General features: G+C 31.3%; 2 protein-coding genes across 4 annotated transcripts; both read left to right on the top strand.

Moving 5' to 3' along the window:
• The first annotated feature begins 203 nt into the window (after positions 1-203).
• Sam-S (S-adenosylmethionine Synthetase) lies at positions 204-5,457 on the top strand. 3 transcript variants are annotated; one of them, XM_070649808.1, is made up of 8 exons: positions 204-360; positions 1,176-1,351; positions 2,122-2,199; positions 2,272-2,394; positions 3,059-3,171; positions 3,380-3,523; positions 3,723-4,258; positions 4,326-5,457. In XM_070649808.1, the coding sequence occupies exons 2-8, from the start codon at positions 1,234-1,236 to the stop codon at positions 4,429-4,431; spliced, it is 1,218 nt and encodes a 405-aa protein (XP_070505909.1). In that variant the 5' UTR covers positions 204-360; positions 1,176-1,233; the 3' UTR covers positions 4,432-5,457. The 3 variants fall into 3 exon arrangements, with proteins under 3 accessions (XP_070505909.1, XP_070505911.1, XP_070505910.1); XM_070649810.1 differs by lacking the exon at positions 3,059-3,171 and adding an exon at positions 2,511-2,623; XM_070649809.1 differs by lacking the exon at positions 204-360 and having other exon boundaries at positions 1,016-1,351.
• A 1,336-nt stretch (positions 5,458-6,793) lies between these two features.
• Positions 6,794-15,508, top strand: Invadolysin (leishmanolysin-like peptidase, invadolysin). Its single transcript, XM_070649870.1, has 11 exons — positions 6,794-7,103; positions 11,685-11,788; positions 11,969-11,999; positions 12,157-12,425; positions 12,495-12,571; positions 12,633-12,867; positions 12,943-13,238; positions 13,299-13,416; positions 13,490-13,526; positions 13,591-13,774; positions 13,839-15,508. Exons 1-11 carry the CDS (start codon positions 6,963-6,965, stop codon positions 14,351-14,353), a joined length of 2,007 nt encoding a protein of 668 aa, XP_070505971.1. The 5' UTR covers positions 6,794-6,962; the 3' UTR covers positions 14,354-15,508.
• Positions 15,509-21,753: the final 6,245 nt, after the last annotated feature.

Raw genomic sequence — 21,753 nt, 5'->3', positions numbered from 1 at the left:
TGATCATGAAAATTTTCTTTTTCAGCTGTTTATGCTCCTTGTCTTATAAAAATGAGACGCACGAGACTTTATGGACACAAACAATAATCCTATGTAATAAATGAATGCTTGACAAATGTCTTGTTATAATTATAATGTATACTGACGAAAAAAAAAGATGTGATAAGGATTATTGTTGAAAGGAATAATTTTTTGTATTCAATATATTCATCTCCTCTCATTTCGCACTAGTCATTCGTTTAAGAGACTTTCGTGAAGTAACAACTGAAGTTCCCTTAACTGTGTGTCAATATTTTTTTGAAAGTACTTAAATTTATATTTATTAACAAGAGCGTAGATCATAATTAATATTATTTCTAGGTAATTATTTTACTTCTTATTTTTATTAATGTAAAGTGTGTTGATTAATCTACAAGCAAGTAAATATTGTGACTATAAATATGCCTAAATGAAAATAAAATTTCATTTCATAAATACTATAGTGATGCATGTTATTAGGAAATTTAACGGAAATGTTTCTAAAACCTTACAAATTCTTTTGAATTTTCAATAAAATACAAAAGAATTTGTAATGTTCTAGAACATTTAGAACAAAATCTCGAACATAATAAGACAGAATGAATGAGATGATACATCACCTCATAAATCGCGTGTTAAAGTTCAACAGAAACGGAATTAGATTATTTAAAATTCTTGTAGATGCTTGAATTGATAATTTTGATTTTACTTCTAAAAGTTGCTGGATCTTTAGTTTTTTCGTTTTATTTTCTAAATAGAACCATTTTAATTAGTTCTTGTTGACATCTACCTAAATGCAATTAGCTGTAAGTTTAGGTACATTTCTGGATCATTCAATTTATATTACCTGCAAAGTTTTAAACTAGTATAAACTCACAGTTAGTAACGATATCTGATAAGAGAAGCTGCATTTTATTGCAAACTGTACACAAATTCGAAAAGGTATAATGGAATAAAGTAGTATAAATACAGCGTTTTAGACTTTTTCGCTAGCTCTTTTCCTAAAATTCTTAAGAGAAGCATCGTAAAAAAATAAAATTAAAAATTTACTTAAAGATTGTGATTAAATTGCCATAAACACATTGGAAATATTGATATAAAGTTCATAAGTTCTATAATTAGAAGGAATCATATTCAAAATCCCATTTTTTCTATAGAAAAATTGGAAGTGAAAATTTTCATCGACTGAAAGGAACCGAAGGAAAAATATTGAAAATGCCTGAGACTACAAATGGATATACAAATGGAAATCACCAAATTCACAATGGATACGAGTTGGAGGACAATTCCTCGTTCTTATTTACCAGCGAATCGGTCGGAGAAGGACATCCAGGCAAGTATTTGTTTGAATTTCGTAATCAATAAGTCATGTTGTGAATTTAAAAGGAAGAGACGTAATTAAAGTTCTTTTTATTTTTGATTAACGATGAAGTCACTTGGTGACCTAAAAGTTATCAAAATCTATAATTTCTTTGACATTCTGCGTATCATCAATTTTAATATTCTGAAGATTCATTTAATATTATTTTTTTAATCGGCTATTTACTGTGTCACTTACGCAGCTCAGACGAAAAAATTTTTCGTTAACATGTGCTTTTTTAATAGTAATCCTTCATGGCACATGGTTTTTCGTTTGATAATATGAATTATAGTTCTTGAACTGATAAGACACAAATCAAATATTGTCTCAAATTTTCTAATCAGATTCAATGCTATAATCTACGTCAATATATGATTTAAATTCCTCAATTTTTCATACCTAGACCCATAAAATGCTCAAAATTCTATTAATAACCCCACTTCATGTATATAATTCACAAAAAAAAATTCAGTTTCTTGCATCACATTTCTATGTCGCGTAATTTATTTTTAGATTAATACTTTTATTTTTTGCATCTCATCAAATCGTTACCTTTAAAATTTCTTTTCCTATATACACACATGAACGCAAGAGATCCATAATATAGACACAACAGAGATATTAATAACATCCCATCTTGTTGATAAACATTTATTCAATGTTTGTGTTTATATTTTTCTTGTCTCTTCTCTTCCTTTCCTTTATAACAATTATTATCATTCGCTAATTTGCAATCTTTACAGACAAAATGTGTGATCAAATCTCCGATGCTGTGTTAGACGCTCATCTTAGACAAGATCCCAATGCTAAAGTCGCATGTGGTATGTATTAAAAAGAAGATAATACATTCAAGTCAAAATTATGAAGGACATTTTATTTTCCGTATTTTCTAGAAACTGTAAGCAAAACTGGAATGATCCTATTGTGTGGTGAAATCACATCAAAAGGATTTGTTGATTATCAAAGAATTGTCCGTGATACTGTTAAACATATTGGATACGATGACTCTTCAAAAGGTAAGTAACACTTAATTGATTCAAAAGATTCCTTGCAAAAAAAATATACAATACAAAGATCAGAAAACTAGAAATTCGTGTTAATTTTAATAACGTAAAAACCCACCAAACCATAGGATTTGATTGGAAGACTTTGAACTTATTAGTTGCACTCGAACAACAAAGTCCAGATATTGCTCAAGGTGTTCACATGGACCGCGAAGAAGACGACGTTGGTGCTGGTGATCAGGTAGATGGTTTTCAAACAATTATGAATTTTGTGCCGTCTATGATACCGTCCATGTGAAGCAAGCTAATTCTAATTTTTAATCATACATACATCTACATTACATTTAATTATTACTTGTAAAAAAAGCATTTAAAAAAATATTTTCACTTTTTGAATTGCAAAATAAGTTAATCGACGTCATTCGAGAATGATTTCATGTCAAAAAATGGGTTATCATGATAATTATTAGTGCCAAAATGAGGGTATGAATATTAGCTACTGGGTGATATTTACTGAGCAAGCATTAATTATAAGAAATATTATCTAACAAGCATGAACTATAAAGAAATAGTTAATTATTGTTTTTCAAAATTTTATAGACACCATCCTGACAACTTTCTTCATTACAATTTTTAATATCCATGTTTTTTCTCCCTCTTTAATTACTTTTTTAAGGTTTTGATTATAAAACATGTAGTGTTATGGTCGTCATTGACCAACAAAGCCCAAATATTGCTGATGGTGTGCATGTAAATCGCCCTGCTGAAGAAATTGGAGCTGGCGATCAGGTATTTTTGCATGATTAAAAATTTTTATCGTATCACATATCATTTTTAAAAAAAATTTGGAATATCGCATGACAAAAACAAAATTCAACCTAACAACTCATAAATTTGCGCATGAATAGAACATAACTAACAAATTTTATGTGACAAAGTCTGGAATGCTATAAATATTTATTCTGGATCAAATATCCTTATCTTATTGTTTACTTAGGGTTTGATGTTCGGATATGCCACAGACGAAACAGAAGAATGTATGCCACTCACAGTTGTTTTGGCACACAAATTAAACCAAAAAATTGCCGAATTGAGACGAGCTGGTGTTTTAACATGGGCCTGGCCAGATTCAAAGACTCAAGTAAGATTTAATTACTTTATTTTTATTGGACATAATTTGATACTTTTATGATGCTTAAAAAAACATTCGAATATTTGCTGATGCATAAGAATGATTAGAGAACTTTTAGTTTTACTGATATAATCCACGACGGAGTAGACTCCATTCATCCTTGAATATTTTGCATGTGATTAATAAATGCGCCTCATTGCCCTTTCAGGTTACTTGCGAATATATTTTCCAAAATGGAGCATGTATTCCACAACGCGTACACACAATTGTTGTATCACTTCAGCATTCTGACAAAGTCAGTTTGGAAGAACTTCGCAAGGAAATTTTGGAACAAGTCGTTAAAGTTGTTATTCCTGAAAAGTATTTGGACAGCGAAACAATTGTACACATTAATCCATGTGGTAATTTCATTATTGGAGGTCCACAAGGTGATGCTGGTTTAACAGGAAGAAAAATTATTGTCGATACATACGGAGGATGGGGTGCTCATGGTGGTGGTGCCTTTTCAGGAAAGGACTTTACAAAAGTCGACAGATCAGCTGCTTATGCTGCTCGTTGGGTCGCCAAGTCACTTGTTAAAGCTGGAGTTTGCAGACGTTGTTTGGTTCAAGTCAGTTATGCTATTGGAATTGCTGAGCCACTTTCAATTACAGTTATGGACTATGGAACATCTGAATATTCACAAAAACAATTGTTGGAGATTGTCAAAAAGAACTTTGACTTGAGACCAGGCAAAATTGTCAAGTACGTTATTAATGCTAATTTTATCACACTTATATGCCAATTGATTTATTGTATTTACACTTTACAGTGATTTGAATTTGCGCACACCATTTTACCAACAAACAAGCACATATGGACATTTTGGACGTGAAGGTTTCCCATGGGAAAAGCCAAAACAATTGAACCTTGATTGACTACCAAATTCAGATAAAATTGACAATGATGAAAATCCAAGTTGCACTAAAAGAATTAAGTTAGCATAAGTTACATAAATTAGTAAGGACAATTACAAAAAAAGTCTTCAAAAAAAAAAAAAATTCCTTAAAGTTGATAAAAAATATCCTTAAATTTTAAGAATATCTCTCAAAAAAATGTAGACACAAAAACAGTTAAATTCAGTTCTTCAAAAGACTCTAACTTTTGATTTTTTTTATACTCTATAGAAGAATTTATGGAATTTTGAACATTTTTCTTTCTATTTTACTCTACGATGGCTTTTTAGAATGACTAGTTTTTAATTATTTTTTTTGAAACATAAGTGAATGGTAATAATCTTAGCAGCTTAATGAAATAATTCATAAACAATTATAGTAATATTATTGATACACAAGAAGAAAGAAGAAAAAAAAATCCTAAAAAAACCAGTTACGAAGAATGTGGTAATTCTAGAATAATTTTGCTGAATCACGGCATTTTGGTATATTAAATTAACATCCTCAAATGTATTCTTGATAAATCATGGAAGCAAGAAGCACTTTACCGAGATGTCGCAATACTTTCTTTCATATTTTTTGAGTCAGGAAAATTAATGTTGTACTGTATACATTATAGAAACTTCATATGCCTTATTGTATGGTCTTAAAATTGACAATTTCTGATTAAAATATTGAAAATCTTAACTTTAGGACGACGGCATTGAAATTTTCCCAAATTCACTGACCACGTTATTTGTAAAGAAAGTCTTGTGTTGTGTCTCTGACGAAAAAATGGAAAAGAGCGGTGTCAGAAACACACCGGTTCGCAATTATTCGAAAAGTAGTGCTGGGTTCTGTTTTGGATGACGGAAAATTGATTAAAAAATTGCTTATAGTCGTAATCATAAGATGATTTAAAGCACTGCCTGAATTATCCACTTCCTAAATGTAATATGGAAACAAAAAAAAAATTAATAAATTGTATTTGAATTTTATTACAAATATTGAATAAATGTAGAAACCTAATGTTGTCAATAAAAGTTTCAATGATCAATAAAAAAACCCTATATAGACACAACATAAATTATCTTGACAAATTACATGACAATTCTATTGTCTCATTCTTTTCTGCATAAATCAGCATGCTGCAGATTAAGATTCTGAGAATGCTATAGTAGATAGGGGCATAACATGAGAGAATGAGAGCAGTACACAACATATGGAAATATTGTACGTGAATTTGAATTTTAAAAATCCGTTACAGAAATTATGATTTCTTAGTACACATCTTAACATTGGATAGAGCATAATATTTATCTACGTTGCTTTCTTCATGTGCACTTTGACTTTTGAATAGCAAAATATTTTGAAGTTATGCTAATTACTATGACTAACTGAATTTCAATTTCCAAATTTAAATTTTCAAAATAATAGAATTGGTCAAAGCTTAAGCTAAGTTCCGCGTAATTTGTAAGTAAATTGGAAATAGCAAAAAGTCTAGACAATTAGAATACATTTGAATCCATTTGAATGTTTCCAGAAAATACACATAATTAAAGAATTGGCAAAATTGAGGTTGGAGGATGTTAATGCTTCTAAGATTATTAATGCTTAATGTACGAGATGAAGCCTAATTCTCTGGAAAGCTATTGACAACGTTTGAAGGAACGGGTTTGAAACTTGAAGTGTTTCGAGAGACAAAAGGACGGGAGCCTTCTATGTTGATAGAACGGACCTGAAAGAATCACTTCATGCGATATGAAGAACAAAACGATAGCTTGAACATATTCGGAACCTAGAATTTAAAAATATGTAAAAACTTGATCCTACATATCAATGAGTTCACTATATGTCGAATTAGGTAATACCTAGACAGAGGTAATACCTCAACCTTCGGTGGGCAATCTGAGTACCGCGGCACACTAGTGAGCCTCCAAAAACGTTTGGAAATGTCATGAACCGTATCCCGTGTGCGGTTTCGGTCGAGACTAACCGCTAAAAATAAGGTAGTTACCCTGACCTATAAAAGCTACTATGATACATCTAGGTACCTTTCCAAAGGCAGCTATATGACAACTGATTTTGAGAGCATCTCTCAGGAGAGGATGAAAAGTAATAAGAGAACTCTGTATACTTTTTAATACTAGTTTAGTGATAGGCATATAAAGATAAGAATCTCCATGAGCGATAAATGTTGTGACTGAGTGTTGTTTGCAATGTTTCAAGGATGTTGCACGACATAATACAAGAGTGTTAGTGAGTGATTCATTATCGATATCTGTAAAGGACTAATGGTAAACAAATGCATGCGCTTCATAGTATATCCCAACATTGACATCCATACGTGTACTAAATCTCTGTTTATAAAACTACTATGTATAATGTTACTCTTATTTATATTTATTTCAAATGTTGAGAGTGAAAGGCTTAAAGTGATTTAGCAGCAGAAAATAAAAAAAAATGATTTGTGCAAATTATTAGAAGCTCTAACATAATAACATAAAATTAAAGTATATGGGGAAGTTGAATTAATGAGAATGTATCAAATTAGGAAATTGTGCAATTTATTTATTTTCTGGATATTGATTTTGTGTGAATTTGTTAACATAAACGGAATATCAATTGATCACTCAAAGCATCATTGCAATCACCAGCACCCGAAAGCTCATGAGGCATGTATTGAATATTTTATATTTTTTGTTTGTGAAATTTTGTGCATTGCAATTTGTTCGATTTCATTGAGGACGAAAATTAAATTTTAATCACATCCATATCCACATATTAGCTTACGAAATGTGAAGTGTGTGTGCTGTACAGTGAATTAAAAATTGTAGTGTATTGTGAAAATAAAAGTCTCTAAAAAGCATAAAGATGGATAATACATATTGACAAAGTATCATCATGCATGACTTAATAATCCGTAACTGAAAACTATAAACGTATGACACAGAGTAGTTACCAATCATATATCATGCATATCTATTTCGTACATTTACCCAATTTTCATATTTAATACCTGAGAAAGAAAGAAGTATATAAATATTGAATATTATGCAATTCCTCATACATCTTAGGTATTGTTATTATATATGTAAACAAAAGCACTACTGATTACTTTTTGGCTAAAGCGGTCAATTCACGACAAACGTAAGATATGCTGATTGAATGAATAGACGATAAGAAAAAGGTGAAAAAATGTTTAATGTGTCTGAGGACGGTCAAGACGTGATTTGTATATCTTTTTACAAAATTTGCATAATTATTTAACAGATTTGTGAGCATTATTATGGATTTCATAATGAAAAATCTGATTGATAGCCGAAGCATCTTCAGCACGACAATAATATAAAAAATAAATTGATTCAATATAACATAACATCACCGATCACCGTTTATTTTCACTTTTCTTCCTTCCTTCTTTCCATGCCTCCAACCATCCATCCATCCATCCATCTATCTATGTTTCTATCTGTCTTTCGACTTGTTTTTGCCAATTGGTGATTAGAAAAGAAAGAAGAAAAAAACAAATTGTTTTAAGTCCAAGTGATATTTATCATGATATTTAAGCGCATTATTACAATGTGATTAGTATTTGGTTAGCAAAAAGTATCCAATCAGTCTAAAAATTTCATAAAATATAACGGTCAAAATATTTTTAAAATTTTAACGGTTATAAAAAATTCAAATTTTTGTCGAGGGAAAATTTCTAAGAAATTTTGTAAAAAAAAATTGAAAAAGCATCAGTTAAAGCATTTAACAATATTTTTAAGCTTGCAAACCAAGTGATAAGCAAGGAACTCGATATTACTGAGCTAATCCTTCAAATCCGAGCTCTCAACGATGTCTGGTTATTGAGATTTCATGACTCGACCAGCCAATCAAAGTGAAATAATAAGCGTCATTGTTTTTCAATAAATGCGACTAAAATAGCTAATGACAAAAAGGCATGAATTGTTCAGCTTGCTGGAGAGAAAAGAATTCTTTTTAATTTTTCAAAAAAAGTGAAATCGTGAATTGAATTTACAATTTTTTATATCTCATTTCTTAAAAAAAAATTAACTAATATAAACTGCATAGCGCGAACTAATTATATTACGCCATACATTTTTTAAGAGAAATAAAAAAATAAAAAAAAGATTTCAAATTATTATCATGTTTAACAAGCTTTCGCTTAGCGAGGATACGGTAGCACGATATGAATCATGCAGTCAATTTAATGCTCTTATGAATTAATGGAAAAACATTATTTCCACATGTTGGAAAGTCATCTATTTATTGGGTGGCTATGGATGAGTGATATGCATATTTTGCGGATATTGGATTTGAAATGTAAAGTCAGCTTAGTAAAGGATTAATTAATTTCTAAGCAGGCTTCTGAGATAATTCTCATTTTAACAGATATAAGTGCTTACTGTGTCTAGTGAAACTGTTGATATGCAAAAGAAATCAAACGGTTTTAAATTAAAGAACTAATCTCCAGCCATTAATAATCTTAGCCATGCGCAAAAATTAGAGCATGGTTTTCGGATACATGACTGAAATGAGCATCAGTTGAGGGTATATGATGTTAATTCTAGCAGTATCTGCAATTATCTTGTGGAACTTAAGTTACAACAAAATGCTTTCTATCTGACTCTGTCCGCACGATAAGCTGACATTCTTTAATCACTGTTCTATGTCATGTAGTTTCAGGAGCTCTAGGAAGTCTATTCCCTTGCGGATTCCATCTAATGTCAGTGTAACAAACTTTTTTTTCTGTTCAAGTATTGACATTTTACTTGAGTCTGCATAAAAGTCATGTCGACTTCCAGTTCTGCTAATTTTTAGGTTATAAATTTCTCCACATAAAGTTTTCTATACCTTCCATAACAAGCTATTCTATTAAAAATTCCATTAATTTTCTAAAAGCAATAAATATTCTTATCTGAATTGGAAACTGCTGGCACCCACAACTGAACACAACTTTCACTACCTCCAGTAGTTTTCGGATTTTGATTAAACTTTCAATAGAAAATGCAATTGTCAGAGCTAATTTCAATTTTTGTCACACACAATTGACTTTAGGAATTTGCGATTTCATTAAACTGTTATGCAAAAGTGTTGCCGATGGATTTTCTACCAAAAATGATTTCCTACTCTTGAATACGTGCCTTATCAGTTTTTGAGCCAATCTATGGCTTGCTCATGACGCATCTATGACAAACTATCTTTCCAAGAAAATGCTTTTGGCTAACCTTATTATTGATTAACTGAGCCTAAAACTACAAATATCATAGCCAACTAAATTGTCTCCCTAAAACCACAGATAGATTAAAATCCGTCATCGATTTAACATTAAACGAGCCATAAAGAAATCATAAAAATGAATAAATTACAACACAAAAATTTGACTTTTTGTGAAAATTGACCTAGCAAGCCGTGAAAAAAAAAAAAATGATTACAGTACAAAAGAATAGTTTCTGTGACTGTGACTATGACACATAATTAGACAACCTTGAACTACATTATTAAATTTATGCAAAAAAGGTAAAAAGAAAAGAGTCAGAAAAGTTTCTCATTATGAAGAGATTCGACAAAACGTGAATGGACAGTAATGTTAACGCCTTCGCATTGTATGAAGTCATTAATAAAGAAATGTTAATGTATCAGGGAAGTAGTTAGGGATGATTTTGATGAAAACCCATAGGAAATTGAAGTGATTTTTCCAAAGGGAGGAAAGATGTGGACTAGACTCGACAACACTCTCACCCAGGGGCGTAGTCAGGGGCCCCTGATTACATCCCTGGTAAATACATGAAAAAACTTCTAAGAAACAACAAGTTTCTCAATAGCAATGAAACAACAGCAGTCAAGTTTAGAAAGGAAAAGTTGAAAGCAGACGAAGAAAAAAAATGTACATGCATACATGGGATGCATAGATGAATGCTTAAGAAGTCTCGTTTTATAATGCAACTATTGAATCTTTTATTTAGAAAGTATATTTATAGGTCAATAAGATACAAGACTTATTGCTTAGTGTCATTCACATTTATCAATTCACTTTTACTTACCACAAGTCGAGTGAGTTTATGCTGTACATGCCATAATTCTTCCTTTTGTGAGTTAATAATGCAACAATCTGTTTTCATGGCCGTTTATTGATATTGCAATAGGAAGTCCAATTAGGAAAATTTCTATTTCAATTGAGGGAAAGATAAATGCATAGCAAAAAGGTTGGCCTTATTTCGAAAATTTTATAGTAATCTTAGCGGGCTGAGCCCAAAGGCAATTTTTTGTTACTTCTTATTTCATTTGAATTGGACTTAACCAAATCATATTTTTGCTACGGTGACAAGAGTTGCAACATCTACCTTGAGATTTGGATACTGAGCATTTGAGTAATATTTTGACATTTTTACTAAAGTACAGGCTTATTTCATTGGAATTGGACTTAACCAAATCATATTTTTGCTACGGTGACAAGAGTTGCAACATCTACCTTGAGATTTGGATACTGATCATTTGAGTAATATTTTGACATTTTTACATAAAGTACAGGCTTTTATCCACTTTATCTTGAAAGACAATAGAAGAAAACATTACAAATAAAAATACTTAAATTAATAAGATCAAATCTATGCTTATGAATTACATTATATTCCATAAAGTCACGATTTATGATGCTGATTTTTTAGCCCATCTTAACAAAATGTTAATTGGAATATTCATGCACAATGTCGCGGATACTATTATATGTGCTAATGGACTGAGTCATTTGTTGTTTCATGACAATATTACATTGAGTTCCGAATGTTTATTTTTTTTTATTATTACCTAATTCGTTTATTTATTTTGTCGATTTGCAAAATGATTGTGGTTTATTAATTTTTCAATGCTGCATGCTACAGCTTAATAGATCATCAAATTATTTTTAATGATAAGTTAACTGTCATTTGAAATTTAAACTGTAACGGAATATTTGATTTTGAAATCATGATGAGGCGAATTCATAAATTGGTCATCTCGGAAGTTAATTTGAATTTTTAAAGACCGTTATAATATAAATTCAGTTTTTCATGTTCTAATTCCATCATAAATCATGTTTTAATGCGTTTCCATCATCATTAGACACATACAATACTTATAAAACCAACAGAAACATTATTCGCTTAATAATGATGGAAGGTGAACTTTGTATTTTTCCTTCATATACATTTTAAAGCAATTTTGTTGCCGTCTCTATTGTGTCATGCCTTATTTTTCTCTTCAATCAGGTGATTCATGGGGCCAGCTTAGGTGAACCGGAACATATCATAAGAAAGCGAAGCATTGATCAGAAACTTCGAATATTGATGTTTTATGATGATTCCGTTTACAGGTAAATTAATTTGTTTATTATGATATAATTATGTATTCAATTGCGTAACTTATAGACCATAAAACGCATTCTAATTTGCTTAAATCATTGTTACTGCTAAAAAATAGCGGAATTCCATTGGCAAACTAACAAATTCATTCATCATTTCTCTTTTCATTTTCTTTGATTCCATTTTTACAGATTGGATGAGGAAAAATTTGCTTTAATAAATGTAAGTAAAGCAAAAAAAATCATGTTTAAATTTGATTGAGCATTATGTTAAATTGCTTATGATATAATGAATGGAAGTGAGCATCAAACTTTCATTTTTCAATGTAAAATGCAAATAAAATAATACTGACTGGCTATGTCTACATCTCTTAATTTAGAACACAATATTACCTGAAGCCGTAAGTTTCTGGGAGCAAGCTCTATATGTTCGTGAAACTAAAGAGGCTATAAGACTGAATAGAAAGTGTGAAAGCACCCAAGTCTTCATAAAAAATTCACTGACCCATTGCATAGATAGTTGCAAAGTCGTTACCATGTGTGGAGAAATTCAAGTTCCCGAAGATCACTTAGATGTGTGTCGTGTCTGTAATGCAACCGGTCAAAATTGTAGAATAGAAGAAAATTCAAGAGCCGGTCCTGGAATCAGGTATGAATACAATCCATAAAGCTCCTCTTATCATTAATCTTTGAAAAAATTTTACTTCCAATTTCACAGAAATGCCGATTTTGTGTTTTATGTTTCCGCACGTCAAACAGAAAGATGCCACAAAGGCTTAACAGTTGGATATGCAGGTAAGAAGAAAACACTAATTTCCATTGAGTTGCACGCTTATCATAATGGATTATTCAACAGCTCATTGTCAACAGGAGTCGTCTTTAGACCGGCCAATTGCCGGTCATGCAAATCTATGTCCAGATTCCATCAGCACCAAACCACAAGAGCTGCAGACATTATTGAGTACAGTAAAGCATGAAATTTTACATGCTTTGGGATTTTCGGTCAGTCTTTATGCATTCTTTCGAGATGAGCATGGGAAGCCGCGAACACCAAGGAAGCCAGATACAGGAAAACCTTATCTGAATGAGAAGTATGACACCTTGTGTTTGAGTTTATTATTTGCGTGACATTTTGTGTATCCTTCATTTATTTACTATCCAAACAGACTTCAAATTCATCAATGGAGTAACTCAACAATCAGAAAGATAGTAAGAGAACAGTGGGAGGTCAAGGGTGGCAATATGAAGAAGAGCATTGACATGATGGTGACACCGCGTGTTGTTGAGGAAGTGAGAAATCATTTCAATTGCTCATTACTCGAAGGAGCTGAACTTGAAGATCAAGGTGGTGAAGGAACAGCATTAACTCACTGGGAGAAGCGAGTATTTGAAGCAGAAGCTATGAGTGGAACTCATTCTAGTCGACCAGTATTTTCTAGAATCACTTTAGCATTAATGGAAGGTATGGCATACATATGAATACATAATAATGCTGTATATGCATATATGCTTTATATTATAGACACTGGATGGTACAAAGCAAACTACGATATGGCATCTGAATTGAGTTGGGGCAGGAATTTAGGGTGTGACTTTGTAATGAAAAGCTGTAAATCATGGATTAAGTCACGACACAATAGGTAATGAAATTAGGATGATGGAACTATTGTAATCGTCAGAGATTAATTGATTTTTTTGTGTGTATACTTTTAGGGGAGCTTCTATTCATCCATTCTGCTCTAAAGTCAAAGTATGTCCATGAGCTATTTCAAACAAAAAATATTCCTTATTTATTCCTTTCTGTCTATTCACAGCATGATCCATTACAAACTGAGTGTACGGACGATAGAAATTCTGTAGCACTATGTAATTTAGTTAAGCATGAATATCCACTGCCAAAGGAATATCAAAATTTTGATAGTTTAAATCATGTTCATGATAATTTAGAATTTTATGGTGGAAGTGTATCTCTTAGTGATTATTGTCCATATATACAAGGTGAGCTTAATTTATTCTTAATGAAGACAAATTGCATCATGCTGTATTTCCTATCTATTTATAGAATTCACATGGCGGAGTAAAAATGTCGTTGTTCGAGGTTCACAATGCAAATTTGAAGAGAATAATCCAAACCCAGAGAAGAATTTTGCAATGGAACGATATGGACAGCATTCAAAATGTTTTGAGCACACAAACAAAATGTGGGAGGAAAGGTCATGCTTTCAGACGAGAGAATGGCAACATTTTGGATCGGGATGTTATTTATATGCTTGCAAAAATGGACGTGTTCATATACATGTTGGCAACTATACATTCGAATGCTTTAAGCCTGGTCAAGAAATCGACATTAAAATACATGAAGGTGGTTGGTTGAAGATGGGTGCCGTTGTGTGTCCACCATGTGATGAATTGTGTGGAGATGAATTTGCTAATAATGGAGAAGAGTGTAAAAGTCCGGAGGAAGTACCTGCTCATTACTATTCTCCGAAAGATACACTCAAATGCAGTTCTGCAGCCATTTTACCAAGTGTTTTAGTATTTTCTATAAGTTTTATATTCGTTAGGTTACAGAACTAGCTTTTTTGTCTTATTTTATAGAATTTTATTCGAATTTGCTTGTTGATGTCTCGAGTTGATTGATGTAGCTTTAGTGAGATTTATTAAATAGTTTATTATCAGCCAGTAGCAGCTTATGTATCATTTGTAGGGTTCGTTTAAACTGCAGGGCTTAGGACCAAAAATATAGACCTGCAGTCTTGCACGAACTACAAGATACAGCCGAAAATTGCAGGCTTGTGGATGTAAAATGTAGGAGATGCAGGATTGCGGACTCAAAATACAGGAAATGCAGGTCGGCAGTTCATAACCGAATCCTTAAAAATTAACATAAGTTTATAAATAGTTAGAAGGAAAATGTTAAAGTTGTAGTAAGCAGATTTTCAATGGGTTCGACTATAAACTGCACCCTAGCAGGCAAAGAGCTTACTCTCGTAGGAGAGTATACTGAGAGCAACGCTTATGAGCATGCTTATCTAGTCTAAGATGAGCAACTTCTCGAAAGCGTACTCTTAGCCTGTTTGGGTGCAAGCCTGCATTTCCTGCATTATTGATGTACAAATCTGCAGAGTTCGACTATACCTTATAGTTCGTCCAAGGATGCAGTTCTTTATTTTTGGACGAACCATAAATTTTCATTAAACATTGAATAAGTCTGCACTTGACTTGTTCAAGGTAAATGTACAGTAGCTTAAAACATAAACATTATCATCTATTAGAGAAAATACAGTTGATGAGAGGAAGAGGTAAAAGATGTGCAATTGCACAAAACTAAATTATGATTGCTTATGACACACTTTCATGCCGATTAGTATAAATAATATAATTCAATCAACTCGAGACTACATTAAGCCATTCCATCAGTGTATTAACTTTAGTGCATTGTGATAATTTATTGTGTACAAAACACAGGTTGTATATAGCTATATTCAGTTCTAGACATTCTTTTTGCTACAAAAAAAATATTGTTCGATCTCTTATAATTTCTATGATAAATGGTAAAGTATTAACTGCCTGTAATTGAATCAATACTCACTAATATGAAAAGAGAAACAAATTTAAGGAAAATATTTGTGCCGGTATACCAAAAAAAAAGAGAATATTTGATTGTTATTAATGAAAGATCACGTTGTTTTAATAAAGAAAAGTCATTCCAATGAGAAAATTATTTAAAAACCATACTTTTTTTCATTATGTGGCGGAATCAATGCTGTGAAAATTACATTTTAATTTACAGTAGATTATAGATTGCTCCGATTAGTCCAATTGCTTGGAGATGAAAATTATCAGCTGCAAATTGGTCGTATTATGTGTCTGAGAATCAATTACTCTCACTTAGGGGTGTATCCAGGAGGGGTTTGGAGTCAACTTTTCAGTGAAATAATCTTCAACATGCTCTAATCCTGCTCAGGTCTTTTAATACAAAAATTCCGCCAAATCTTCCGTCCCCTTCAAAAATCCCCGGCTACACCTCTGAACTCAACAATTTAATTTGATCATAGTAATCTTAATACTTCTTTGATTACAAAATTGCTCTCTTAAAATTTAATTCAATTTAAAAACAATTTGGAGAAGACTTGATACTTATTTGAAGCATGTGTCTTAATAGACTTTCAAAATATTTTTGAATTTTTGTTGGTGGATTGCATACCTTTAAGGGGCTACAAATTGGTTGAAATTTATTTGAAAATAAGCTTCGTTTAACCCAGTTGGAAATGTTTTGATGAATATTGACTTCTATACGGCAGTGAAGATCTCCACTTTTCATGAATCTGAACTATACAGCAATTTATTGTGAATTAATGTCTTAACCTTTTCGAATCTCAACTGCTGACTTATTGGATGCAAAGAGATCTCGAGGTACAAACTAAGAGCTCATCGGACTCCTGTATGAGCAACGATGTAAAAGTGCTGGGAATTAGGTAATCGGCTTTCGACGAACTCTTAATGCGGCAAGGGTCCTGGTGTGTCTTCACCAAAGACGTAAGTAAGTAATCACTAATTTACAATAATTCGTGTTTTAAATTGTTTTCGTGTATTAAATTGTAAATCAATAATTTAAGGGTTTAGCCAGAGTTGCAAAGCAGGAGCCTGTATTTTATTGTTGATTAATTTTGTTGGAAAAACCATATCACAGGCACCTGTTTTGCAACTCTGGGTTAAGCAATAGTTTCAGGATACTAGATCAAGGAATAAGCCAGTAACTCGATAGAACGGATCTAATGATTCAAAACAGAATCTCACCCACCTATCTTGATCAAATTGAAATTATAAGCGTCATTTTTTCAAAGTAAGTATATAATGAAACAGAGAGTTCCACACACATTAAGCTACTCCCCACTTCTACTACTAAAAGGGACTTTTGAATTCTTGAAATGAATATTCTTTGCCTTAATGAAGATTCTAATTGGCATTTAAAAACATATTCATTGAGAATATTGAAACAATGAATACAACGACGCTGAATGGCATCGTACGGTTTTGTTGATTCTCATAACCGCTTATTCTTTAAGATTCTCGCAGACTTGCGAATTTGACGAGACTTTTTCTTTCACTTTTGAGATGAGCTTATTAACAATTTATGGTTTTTGATATTTCATGAAATTCATGAATATAAATCAGGCGGTTGGACTTAAAATCATGTTTTTTTAGGATATCACTCTAACAGACAAAGCCCATCCTGATTTAAATTAGCTTGCTAATAAATATACTCTATTAATGTAACTTTGCATACTCAATTTTGAGGAGATAAACAAGAGAATTCTTCTTGTCTGTTCAGTGATACAAACAGCATGTAGACGACTTAATTGAATGATTTTAGAGAACAAACACTGTCTTGTTTTCACATTATCAAGTAGAAAACTTTTATACATAATCTTTATCAAGATTGTAAAGCTAAGAAAAATGTGAAATTGTCAATCGAATGCGTTTGATAAAAATTATTATTAAATTTACTTCATTTATTGGAAAGTTTGCCAGTTTTCTATTCTCAATTTTGTGAAAGAAGTTATGTGCCGTTTTAAGGATGTTAATAGAGTTTATGGAAAGTAGGGAAGCTGAAGATGACGATCATTTTAAAAAAGGTTTGGCTGCTGATGCGCATATCTTAATATTAATGGAAATATTTCTACGCATTGTAGTCTATTCTGTCACATCCATATCCAGTGACCAAAACAAGATGCTTTCACTTGACCATCACTTTAGTCCATTTATTTTTTGCACTGTGAAATTTTGCATAATCATCATAATTGCTGCATATATATTTGTAATGTGCGTGATTATCTCTCCCTTACATCTATAACCTCTGAACCCATCAGCTTTTCTTCTCTCTTTCCTTTCATCAAATATCTCGGCCATACACTTATGATTACTGTAACGGAAATAATAATATGCAGAATATTTTTAATATATAGAAATTAAATGATATGAAAATATAATAATAAGATCTACACTTTTATTTGTTTGGAAGCTTTCATTTTGGAATTTAATGTCTTTTTGTCACCACAGTTTGTTCGATATTGACAGTTTGTGATGGAATTTTGTGAGAAAATAGAAGGAAATTTTAATTTTTGAGGTTATGAAATATAGAGTGATTTAATTAAACTGAAAGTAAATTGCTATAAAGTCTAAACAGCACGACGTGATAGCCTTGACGGCACCTTAAAAGTTGATTTCGACCCGAAAAATGCAGTTCGCTTTATTGTGCTACTCGGGAAAGTTGAATGATTGAAGATAAAATCAGATTAATTTCTATATATTTTAAATTTATGATGGAACCGCATTAATACTTTGATTATTTAAGCGTTGTAAGATCACATGCTTTCAAAGGATTGAATGCCTAGTTCTAGTTCTGTAATTGCGGTTGGATGTAATTGTAATTAAGAAATCCTTTTGGATTTTATTTCTTTTAGGGTTGTCAATTACAAATACCAATATTTGGGTATTTGGTCCATTTTGAAACTATTTGGGGCACCAAATAATTTGTAATTTCAAACCAAATAATTTGTACCTACCAATATAAGAGTTAAATGTAAAGCAAGTATGAAATTTTTCCTAAAAATCTTCAAGTAAAAAATTTTGCAATATTTCTTAAAAAATTTATATAGAATATTAATGTATTTTTAGAATTTTTGAGCATTTTTTTGATCAAATATCTAGAAAATACCAAAATTTAACACATGTTGTGGTTTTGAAAGTCAGAACGAAGAGATAGAAAATCGAATTTCATGTCCTTATGATTAAAATGGCTTTATTCATGTATAGACTTAGATTTAGACGTTAAATCATTCAAAAATGCTAAAAACAGGACTGAGAAGTTAGAGGTGCGGTATATTTTATTAAAGTCCATTCAAGCTACGTTAACAAGTGTTGAACGAACCTTCTCTGCATAGAATGTCTTAAGTCAAAATTTCGTATTCATATGACCAAAGAGAAGTTAGCATTTTAGTTATTTACTATTATTCTTTGGAGAACAATTAATTTCATTACTTCTAAGTTGATTGTTATTACTAATCATACACTAAGCGTGAATATAGAGGCAATTTTTTGAAAATTCATATATTTTTAGGGTCATATCCATACTTTCGAAAATATTTGGTATTTGTACAATATTTGGGGGTCTCGATATTTGGGTATTTGGTATTTGTACAAATAGTAAAAACCCAAATAATTGACAACTCTGATTTCTTTTCGATAATGTTTATTCTTTGGAGTTCAAAAACAGACTGAACTTTTGTACGAAAAGGGGTTTTCAACTATGTACAATAAATAATATTCAAATCTCAAATGAACGTTAAACCTCCATATTCGCTTTTTTCAACTCAATCACTCAGCATGCTCATTTATTTACTTACTATTTCATGTCTAGTATGTGATGGATTTTTCTCAGTGTTTTTATCTACAAAGTAGTCACATTTTAAACAGAAATGGAATCACTCAGCCATAAATTTCAAATAAAAAGCTTCAATTGTGTACATACGTTGACAATTTATTTCCTATTCGTTTCATTTCTAAATTCTCATCATCATCTTTATTTAGTCTTCTTCGGATGCGAACAAAGCGAAACTCTGTCATTGATGCTAACAAGTCAATTTGTAATCAAATGAAAGCGTTTAATTGAATAGACATGGTAGCAGTAATGTGTGGTAATAAAAAAATGAAAATTGAACCAGTTGGAATTAAAAATTTCCAAAAAAAAAAATCTAGGGTCTGATAAATTTAATAACAAGTCTTTACAGTAGACTGATTGAAATAATTAGGTGATAATTAATTGAATGCTGTAGACATAACATGATATTTCAATTGATTTTTCTTTTATTTACATACTGTATGTTTTGGCTGTAAAATGATCAGTCACTAATGATATGTAATGTGAATTCTTTCGATACATTCCATACGGGTAATAAATGAAAGTGCCCATAAAGATTAAAATGAAACTTTCATTCATCAAATGTGACAAGTTCGGTATCATGCGTTCTAGAAAATGGGAAACATGTGTATCATAAGACATTTGATCTTGTTATCACCCAATTAATTCGCAGAAAAATATTAAAAAGTAGGCAAAAACAGAAATTTTTTATCAAGTGGAACTTATTTCTGCAAAAGTCAAGATGTTGGAATTAAAAGGAGATTTTAAGATTTTGAAGCCTACTGTTTTATAGGACATGATTTTGTGGTGTGTAATACTTTCCGATAGAATTGCATGGGAAACGAATTTTTGTTCATCGATGACTTTTTTATGAGCAACGGGTTTTTAATAGCATCCTTACAAGTCGGTAATGGTTTCTGTCAATACTGCACAATGTATGTGTACTTTTGAGCAGGGTTTGTCCAAAAATGTATTCTTGAAGACAAAAACGAAGGCTTGTAGCCTTGGATGAGTTATAAAATACAGTCCAAAACAGTGCATCAAAAATATAGGAACTTCCGACCAGCGATTCGGGACCGAACCCTACTTTTGAGATTATTAATAAGAACAGCCAGGGTAAACGCATAGAAAAAGTGACCGTTATTTTTGTAAGGTTTTACAAGAATTTGTACTGTTTTTAGCATTTGAAATTTGAATAAAAAATTAACGGTAAAAACACAAAATTATTAACGTTAAAATTAATTGATATTTCCTGAATTAATCAAGTGAATTGATAATATTTCTGCAAGTTATCAAATAACTATCGATAAAAACTGAAATTTAGGCTTTAAATTCAAGAATAAATTAATTTTTTTGTGAAAATTTCTAACCAGAGGTCGAAGTCGGTGTTAGTCGACTATAGTCGACTAAAGTATGTTTTAGTCGACTAAAGCCGACTAAAAAATTTCTGAGAATTTTCTTAGTCGACTATAGTCGACTAAAACCGGCTAAAGCCGACTAAAGCCGCGACTAAGATCGACTAAAATGAAAATTTTTCACACTTGTGAAGTATATAGAATTTCATATAAAAAATTCATTTTTTTAATTTCCAACAAGCTTAAGTTCGAATCTCATAATATCTTTTCAATATTTAACTACTTTTTAATCTCATAAAAGTCTCATTTTCTTATTCTAAGATGAGAAACTCCCGAAAAAGCTTATTTTGCATAAATTTTCTTATTAAAACGTGAAAAATTCACAAAAAATCCGAATTTTGTCTCGAATTTCTAATTTTTCGATGAAAAACTCTCGTAATATTGAATTTAGCTTCAAATTTTCTTAACTAGTGAGAAAGCCGATACAAAACTTGGCTTTTCTGGGTAGTTTTTCACCCTAAATAAGATAATTCAGGCAAAACTTCAATTTTTCGAGAGTTTTTCATCGAAAAATTAGAAATTCGAGACAAAATTCGGATTTTTGGTGAATTTTTCACGTTTTAATAAGAAAATCTATGCAAAATTGGCTTTTTCGGGAGTTTCTCATCTTAGAATAAGAAAATTAGACTTTTCTGAGATTATAAATTAGTATGATATTGAAAAAATATTCAAAAAATATTATGAGATTCGAACTTAAGCTTGTTGGAAATTAAAAAAATGAATTTCTTTTATGAAATTCTATATACTTCACAAGTGTGAAAAATTTTCATTTTAGTCGATCTTAGTCGCGGCTTTAGTCGACTTTAGCCGGTTTTAGTCGACTATAGTCGACTAAGAAAAAAATCTGTAATGCTTCGTAGTCGGCTAAAGTCGACTAAAGCCGACTAAAACTCATCCGACTACGACCTCTGTTTCTAACGGGTTTTCAAATTTCAAAAATAAGTGCTAAAAGCAGGACACTGCTAAAATATGAATGCTAAAAGCAGGACACTATCCGTTTACCCTGGAAGAACAGATAAAAATTATTTAGATCCAGGTACATGTTTCTTGTTAAAAAGTCTGACTTTAGTAAATAAGACTCATACGTCAAGTAAGAGTCGTTTACTTGCTTGCTTGTCGCTATTAGGAATGTTTAGACC

The sequence above is a fragment of the Chironomus tepperi genome, unplaced genomic scaffold (genome assembly GCF_022539635.2).
Source record: "Chironomus tepperi strain 1889 unplaced genomic scaffold, CSIRO-AGI_Ctep_v1 contig_441, whole genome shotgun sequence".
NCBI lineage: Eukaryota > Metazoa > Arthropoda > Insecta > Diptera > Chironomidae > Chironomus > Chironomus tepperi.
The sequence above is the reverse complement of the archived record's forward strand: the minus strand, read 5'-3'. Positions and strand labels throughout refer to the sequence as shown.

Coding starts and splice junctions, on each gene's coding strand:
- Sam-S (XM_070649808.1), top strand. CDS start 1,234: ATGCCTGAGACTACAAATGGATATACAAATGGAAATCACCAAATTCAC. Junction 2,395..3,058: donor ATACGATGACTCTTCAAAAG/GTAAGTAACACT, acceptor TACTTTTTTAAG/GTTTTGATTATAAAACATGT. Junction 3,524..3,722: donor GGCCAGATTCAAAGACTCAA/GTAAGATTTAAT, acceptor TTGCCCTTTCAG/GTTACTTGCGAATATATTTT.
- Invadolysin (XM_070649870.1), top strand. CDS start 6,963: ATGAGAATGTATCAAATTAGGAAATTGTGCAATTTATTTATTTTCTGG. Junction 7,104..11,684: donor AGCACCCGAAAGCTCATGAG/GCATGTATTGAA, acceptor CTCTTCAATCAG/GTGATTCATGGGGCCAGCTT. Junction 12,000..12,156: donor AAAAATTTGCTTTAATAAAT/GTAAGTAAAGCA, acceptor CTCTTAATTTAG/AACACAATATTACCTGAAGC.